The 8381-nt window shown below is 32.0% G+C and overlaps 1 protein-coding gene across 2 annotated transcripts; it reads left to right on the plus strand.

The window, feature by feature from the left end:
* The first annotated feature begins 218 nt into the window (after positions 1-218).
* LOC132308495 (transcription factor bHLH123) lies at positions 219-3169 on the plus strand. 2 transcript variants are annotated; one of them, XM_059806589.1, is made up of 7 exons: positions 219-785; positions 986-1601; positions 1729-1836; positions 1975-2040; positions 2164-2223; positions 2352-2402; positions 2575-3169. In XM_059806589.1, the coding sequence occupies exons 1-7, from the start codon at positions 496-498 to the stop codon at positions 2722-2724; spliced, it is 1341 nt and encodes a 446-aa protein (XP_059662572.1). In that variant the 5' UTR covers positions 219-495; the 3' UTR covers positions 2725-3169. The 2 variants fall into 2 exon arrangements, with proteins under 2 accessions (XP_059662572.1, XP_059662571.1); XM_059806588.1 differs by having other exon boundaries at positions 221-785; positions 2164-2229.
* The last annotated feature ends 5212 nt before the right edge of the window (positions 3170-8381 follow it).

The following is an 8381-nucleotide window of genomic DNA, read 5'->3' on the forward strand; positions in this document are numbered from 1 at the left end:
CTAGCGTACTTGAAGAATAACTTTAACCTAGCACATCTTGGTGAATTGACTTGACATTGTGGAGGAAAGATTAATTACTTGGGCAAAGGTCTGATTGGGAAGTCATTGATACTGTAGAGGTTCCCATTAAATTAAAGAAAAACAAAGGAACATCATAAAGGAAAGGAAATAAAAAAGCATAAAGCTAGGCATTTGATATATATATTATATTTTAAAATGACCCTTCCCTAGTCTAATCACGCTGTAAAAGTCAACTAAAATTCTGGTCATTTCTCTGGTTTGTACACTGATCAAAATGGTTGTTGCTCAATATAAATAGTGTGAGATGCAGCAAACCGATTTCATCATTTTATGAAAACAAAGCAAAGCCAAGCGCAGGGATCCCAAGAAAAGAGAGAGTCAAGGAGTAAGAATCTAAAGGCAGAAGCAGAGGAAGATAGATATATATAGCTTATATATATAAAGCTGAAGTCCAGTAGTCTAGTTTTATTTGCCATGGCGGATCAATTTCAGATTGGGGGTGGAAACTGGTGGGATTCATCATCAAGAAACAGGTTTGACACGGGATCTTCGCCATCATCAACGGCACTCAATAGCACAGGAAGCTTTGGATGGCCATCAGAAATAGTGGACACCAAACCAAGATCCTCCATAGATTCAGGCTCGGTATCTGGCACTTCAAACGTTTTCCAAGATCCCCAGAAGCTGCAAGGCCCCGATTCAAGCTTACAAATGATCGGTTTAAGCCTTCCTTCTCAAGCAATGGATTGGAACCAAGCTTTACTGTAAGCACACTTCAATTTTTCTCTCTCCTTTTCCTCTTTTATCATGGAAATTTTAACTATTTTTTTTTTTTTTTTTTTCCTGGAAAGGTTAAGCAAGTATATATATTGAAGTATCAAAATTTTTGTTGGTATATATATATATATATATATAGGATTTGATAAGTATATATGTTGCTTGGTTTTTATGGTAATTTGGACAGTCGTACTGGGAAAACCGAGAGCAGTTTCAGTTCGGTTCTTCAAGAGGACTTGAATTCGAGTAGGAATTATCAGCAAGAAAGTGGGATTGGATCATCTCAAGAACATTGGAGACAGAAAATGTATTCTGGGAGCCATGAAGATTCTTCGGTGAGCGAATTTAAGCAAAGGGGGGGCTTTTCTTTAGAACAACCACAGCAGTTCAGTTCTCATATCAGCTCTAGCGAAAGTAGCGTGACATGCCAAGCCTTACCCTCTAGTTTTCAGATAGATTCAGCTGTGTATGGAAGCCCTTCAACCATGTTACAAGGCTTTTTAGGTTCCGATAATCAACCAGCGGAACTGTCTGCTTTCGAAAACCAAAACCGGTCCATGAATTTTCCTTATCCTCCAAACTACGCCATGAACTCTGGCGAACTCTTGCCTAATTCTTGGTCTAAGTTCCCTCAGTTCATGAGAAACTCACCTTCAAAACACACCCCACATAGTCAGCTTCAATTCTCCAATAACGCCACGTATTGGAATGCATCTGCAGCTGCCACCAATGATGTTAGATCAAGCTTGTTCCATCCCTTACAGCCCCAATTTCCTATGCAAAGCTTTGATGAAAAAATGAAGGTAAAGATACATATTATTACGATGATATGAAACCACCACCTTACACACATATATATGTACTTACTAGGGTTTCAATTAATTTTTGTTATTGTATAAAACTTATATATTCATTATTAATCAATGACAGAATACATCAGAAGTGAGGGACTCAGGAATGGCGGCGAAGAAAAGTAGCAATGAACCATCATCCAAAAGGCCGCGAAGTGAAACACCATCAACTTTGCCAGCTTTTAAGGTACACGAGTTCAGAAAACTTTCAATCTAAGATCGAGCAGTTAACTTCTTTTTTTTTTTTTTTTTTAACTTTCTGTTTTACTCTTTTTCCTTTATTCATATATAGCCATAGATAAGAACTTGTAGCTTTGCTCTTTAGGTGAGGAAAGAGAAGATGGGGGACAGAATTACTGCACTCCAGCAATTAGTTTCGCCTTTTGGAAAGGTGAGAATTCGGATTTATGAAAGCATATATGTAGTGAGAGACGAGTACATCCATCATTTTATTTCTAAATTCATGAAAGCTTACTTTGATTATTGATTGTAATCACGCATGTTATTCTTTCAGACTGATACAGCTTCGGTACTCTCTGAAGCAATTGAATACATCAAGTTCCTCCATGAACAAGTCAGTGTAAGTTCCATATATATATATATATATAATGACCTTAAATTAAATGGAATTAATACGAAAACTAATATATATTGGTATTACCATTTCTAATATGTACTATTGCTCTTCACATATAATATCAGGTTTTAAGTACCCCATACTTGAAAAGTGGAACTCCCATACAACAACAGCAGGTACAAAATTCTCTTTGTTTCCTCTCACTTATAAAATTATTAACTTCATAATTAGTAAACTGCTTCTTAGGTTTTTAAGTGTTTCTTTTATATTCCCTCCTCATTTTAAAATTATTATTTTTTAATCTTCCTTGTTTTCTTAAAAATAATGAAAGACTTGCTGATGATGCAGAATTCTGACAAATCTAAGGACCCTGAAGGACCAAAGCAAGATCTTAAAAGTAGAGGGTTATGTTTGGTACCAGTTTCAAGCACATATCCGGTCACTCATGAGACCACAGTCGACTTTTGGACCCCTACATTTGGAGGAACTTTCAGATGAAGGAAGCTAATGATAAGCCAACCATAATCGCGATCGTATGGAACTAATTCTGTAGTAGCTGCATTCCAACAAGTATCTTATCAAAACCCTAGCCAAGTTGGGGACGATAAGATTGGGAAAAAAACAGCGGATCCGTATAACTGTACTCGATTGTCCAGATTGAAAAAGAAAAGGGAAATGCTGAAAGAGAAAGGAAAGGAAGATGACCCTTTAAAGCACAGGGCAATTGTTGGGCCAGCTGCAGGCAAAATGATGCAGCTTTAGCCAATATTAGGGACCATCGAATTCGAACATAGTGTGGTAATAATTGAAGAATTATGATTATAGGGTTGGTTAGGAATGAAAAACAGGTGCTAAAATTTAGAGAGAGTATAGATTAGATTAGATAACATTTGTTGTTTGTAGCTGAATTTAATTAGCTGATAAAGGAGCTTTTGTTGTTGTATTTGTATCTCTCTCTCACTATATATAAATATGCTGCTGCTGCTGCTGCATAGAGCTGGCACAATCTTTAATTTAAAAGAAAAGAAGATGAAAGGAACTGAAGGAATAATTAAATTCCAGAACAGGAGAGAGTGAGTGTGGGGAGATCATTTGATTGGATATCTCACTTTTGAATTTTTTTGTATGTTGGGAATATGTTAGTGGAAGTCAGAGAACGGTCCACTGCTCTCTCCTTTTGGGATATTTTTATTTATTTATATATATTTTAATGTATTCTGGTATAGGAAAGGAGGGATATAGGTGAAGGAGCTATCAAACATGCTTTTGTGCTTTTCATCCAATGGTCACATTGCAGTGCTTCCATTTGAAGGTAAAGAGAAGCAAAAACACCCATGCCCCCCTTCTCTCTCTCTCTCTCTGTCACACACACACATACACACACACATGTTTAAACTATGAGATTATCCATTTCTTTTGCATCCCTAATTGATTTTCTGAAGTCATATATGGTCCCCACAGAAACTTTACTTTTGTTAAGGGGTCAGTTAGATATGGTTTATGAGATCGAAGAAACCTAAAATGCTAAACTAATGCTAGCTGGGAGTGGAGATTGAGTGGAAAAACCTTCTGTAAAAAGAGGTTTTGGGAACAGATTTTTTTATTTTTTATTTTTTTTTTCCCCCTAGGCAGATGCAGATCTTAAATCTTCAAAATAATTAAGAAAAATGGAACAGTTTGAATCTTCTACACAATTTGATTTATTTCTTTTTTGTTTTCGTTTTTCTATTCCCAATCAAAATGAAGAATTCTGTTTCTTTCGAAGTACCTGTAAAACAGTACCATTGGTAAATAATATGATCCATCTTTATTTGTTTGATGAATATGTAAAATTGTAAGAAACCTTAAGAACATAAAAATGCAATTAATTGTTCAGAGAAGATTACTAATTAAACTCTGAGACAGAAAAAGGAAAAAAAAAAAGAAGAAGTTTAAAATAAGAGAATCCTTGAGAGACTAGCTACTATGTAATCCATCAACAACTTTAATATGGTTTTTTTCTATTTTTTTTTATTTTTTATTTTTTTAAGAAAAAGAAAAGATTGCTGTAACTTGACATCTACTTTTCCTATCTGGATTTCTTAATCGATTAGCTCAAAAGAACTGTAGCATATATATTCTATGATACGTAGGCGCTGACATCTCAAGAATACCATCCAATTAAAACTAAAACTAATTAAGCTGGTATTTGTCAATTCTTTTAAATAGCTTATTTTGTTTTTGAAATATTAATCAGTCTTCAAAATAAATTAAGGTGATGAAAATTAATTGAAAAAAATTAAAGAATTTTCAACAAAGAATAACAATGTGTGATTATATATATATATGTTTTGATTCACATGGATATATCAGTTCTTTATTTAAATTAGATTTATATATTAGGTGCATAGCATTACCAAGGTATATTTATATGCGTCCATAAATATGGTACTTGGTGGAGAGGGTGGTGGTGGTGGTAGGAGGTTGAGAGGGAAGCCAGGGTGATGCCATCATTAGAGCGCGGAGTTGTAAGAGGTGAAGATGACCATGGTTAGAGAGGGTGGGGGTGCAAGAGGTGGAGAAAATAGAGTGAGAGATATGGAAGGAGAGATATGAGAAAGAAAATAAATATAAAAATGATAAGTTGTGTCTTCCCTTTTTTTTATTTTTTTTTATTTTTTTATTTTTTTATTATTATTTTTAAGGGTGAGTTATGACTTCCTCTAACAGAGGGGATCCAAGTTCCTTTTTAAGATTATGTGTTTTAATATTTTTTATTGTATTAGTTGTAAATGAATTATCAAATATGTCCATAGTGAGTCTATAATTTATTTTTTTTATAGGTTCAATGTAAGAAAATTAAATTAGTAGTACTTTGACAGTATAACTTTTTAAATTATATTGTACATTTATCGACAATCAAAAGAAAAAAAAAAAAGTGGACATTTAATTTGAGACATAAATAGAGCTTTTTTGGACATTTAATTTGATGGGGAAAAATCCTCTCCATGGCACCTCTCACCGGAGAGGGTCCATTGAGGATTCAATGGCTGTGATCTAGCCACTTGTTCAAATTGTGCCACATCATCACCTACTTATCGCCAACTTAGCACAGAAATAAAAATGTTTACCCAACTACATTAATTTTTACCATAAGCACAAATATCATACACAGATATACTTATACCATACAATCTATAATACAAAAAAATTATACAATACATCTGTCTCCCATCTCTCTTCCTCTGTTGCTCTTCTAAACTTCTCTTTTCAAAACCAAAGACCGAAAATGAGATCTCAAACCTCTCACACAGAGGTCCAACCATGGTGGATGTAGAGATAGAGTTGATCATGGATTCAAATGAGTGCTCTCTTACGATGCGGTGGCGCATGAGTTTCGCGGCGCCAAGGCCAAGACCAACCTTCCTAATCTTAACATACCTTCCTCCTCTCCTGGATTCACTTGATCTCGTCGGAAACATCGTTGTGCCGGAAACTCCGATCTTACATCATCTGTTTTCAATTTTGCAACTCCATTCGTCTTTTTTTTTTTTAATAAAAAAATTTATGAAATAGATATTATATATAATTAAGGAGAAAATCTAGTGAGATAAAAGTATATATATAGAGATATATATTTATGTAAATAGATAAACAATTGGGAAAACTACATATAAGTACACTTAGTACTCTTAAATAACAAAATAGTCTACTTTTAAAGTTCATTTTTCAATTTGATTGAATTAAATAAAATAATTACAAATACATCAATAATAATTATTAAGGTCCAAAACACCCTCCAAACTCTTATTCTAAAATACCAAAATATTTTTAGAGTTATATAATTTCAAAATACCAGATGTCAATAAGAAACTATTGAATCTTGACGGTGGATCCTAAGTTTGGAAGGAGCGTGAGTGAGAAAATTTGTGAAGAAAATCAAATCCATTGCAACAAGCATGACAAAAGATTAGGGAATATCTTACAAAACCAAATTTTTTTTACACGGCATTTTCTCCCTCTTTATATGTACTATTTAAATGTTTATACATACACCATATCTTCAATTAGATATGGTCTGATTTTTTCATTCTTTTTTATTTTCTCTTCAATAGTAAAATTTGGGATCAACCCTAGATGTTTATGGTTTAAGTTATGACTCTTGTTCTTAATTTTGAAATAGATTTTCACTCTTCAATGAGACTTTCTCTCTCTTCAATTAGATCTTTTCTGATTTCAAAATTTTCTGAATTTTTTTTTTTCCTGGGTTATATATGTAACATACTGGATATAGATCAATTGACCCAAGAACCAAAATTTTCACTTTATCCTTTATTTATTTTTGGTAAGCAAATCATTGTAGATAAAAAAATGAAACTTAAGCCACAGAGAGAGAGACGATGAAGATAGAGAGGGGCACGGAATGAAGAAGAGAAGATAGAGGGAATGGAACCCAATCTAATTGAAGAGAGAGAGAAACGTCCTTTTGGAAAGAAAAAAAAAATGGTAAGAGCGATGATGTGTCCATGCCGCGTAAGAACCAGATCAAATTAGGCTCTAAAATATTGGACCAAGTATTATTATTCTTATATAATTATAAGGATATTTTAGTATTTTAGAATTAGAGTTTGAGGGGTATTTTGGACCTTAAAAATAATTGTTGATGTATTTGTAATTAATTTGCTTAATTTAATCAAATTGAAAAAGGAACTTTAAAAGTATACTATTTTGTTATTTAAGGCTATTAAGTCTACCTATACGTAGTTTTCCCTAAACAATTTCTCTTTTTTGCAACTGACAAATAAATAATTTCAGATATTGATTAATATTCGTTACCATTGTTGATTTTTGTTAACATAATTAGTAGTCTTTCTTTTTCTTTTTTTTTCTTTTTTTTTTTTTCTCTTGTATCTATAAATATATTGATACATATAGTCATATATATTACGTTTCTAATAGTAATGAATTTGATTTAAGGAACAAATATGATAACTTATTTCATTAAAGTGAAAACCAAACAAAATTAAATTTCATATAGTGTAAAAATATATTTTTAACATATATTACTACTTATTTTATTCAAGTACAACTAAACATGTGTTTCATCATAACAATTTTATAATTACCATCACAATTAAATTTCATATAATGTAGGAACACAGTCTTAATATAAATCACAAATTATTTCATTATTTTATATATATATATATATATATATATATATATATATATATATATATATATATATATATATATCTATATATGAGATTCGTAAAATAAACCGAAGTCAAGGGGAAATCAAGTACATTTTTCTGACATGTTTGATTTTTCATTTAATGATTATTCTGTTCAACTTGATATACCATATAAAATTAACAAGTAATACATATTACAACTTAATTGTGAGGTTACAAATAATTAATTTGAGTTTGAAACATGTTACTACTAACATGTGATATGTACTATGATTATGTTAGGATGCCACATAAAATTCATATTTGAAATATGTTACGTTTAAATTATAATGTCATTTTAAAAATATGTTTGATTGATGTTACTTTTGATTCATGTTACATACTTGAAATGTAATGTATCTTTGTTTAATGGTCAATGTTGAGTAAACATTTAGGGTTCCACCATTTGGTGATTGGTGATGTGAGAAGCCCACCTCATAATTAAATATTGTTTGGTGATTATTCCTAACAATTATTATATACATCATTTTCAAAGTTCATCTCAAGGTGACGACACCCAATACATTGCAACGCAAAAGCCACAAAATTGGCATTATATACCCTCCACCTAAGCATCTTGCACTTCAAGACAATAACTATCTCTCTTCTGAAATCGGATTTGACAATTATGTGTGGTGTAAATTCATTGCAAGACTATCATTTTTTTCCCCGGAAAGACGGTTATTTCTCTCTACTAATAATTCATTTCTCTCCGCTAATAATTCAACTAAACAGAGAACTTGACAAAAAGGAACTCATAACATAAGACTATTATAACTTTAAAAGTTCTTCACCGAGGGGAAGACTGGGAAAGAAAAATAGAAATATATTTCAATTTCTTGATTTTAAACATAATCAAACCAAATCAAATATATTACACATTTCATTTAAAATAGTAACAACTCAAGGGAAATGCTATTGAAAACTTACACAAACATACAA

This window comes from Cornus florida, unplaced genomic scaffold (assembly GCF_030987335.1).
Source record: "Cornus florida cultivar Cherokee Brave unplaced genomic scaffold, ASM3098733v1 CherokeeBrave_3.0.0_Hap2_Chr05, whole genome shotgun sequence".
In the NCBI taxonomy this organism is placed as follows: Eukaryota; Viridiplantae; Streptophyta; class Magnoliopsida; order Cornales; family Cornaceae; genus Cornus; species Cornus florida.

What these genes read in the sequence shown, in the direction of transcription:
- LOC132308495 (XM_059806588.1), top strand. Translation starts at nt 496, where the DNA reads ATGGCGGATCAATTTCAGATTGGGGGTGGAAACTGGTGGGATTCATCA. An exon ending in GATTGGAACCAAGCTTTACT is followed by an intron (nt 786 to 985) that starts GTAAGCACACTT and finishes TAATTTGGACAG; the next exon opens with TCGTACTGGGAAAACCGAGA. An exon ending in TCCTCCATGAACAAGTCAGT is followed by an intron (nt 2,230 to 2,351) that starts GTAAGTTCCATA and finishes ATATAATATCAG; the next exon opens with GTTTTAAGTACCCCATACTT.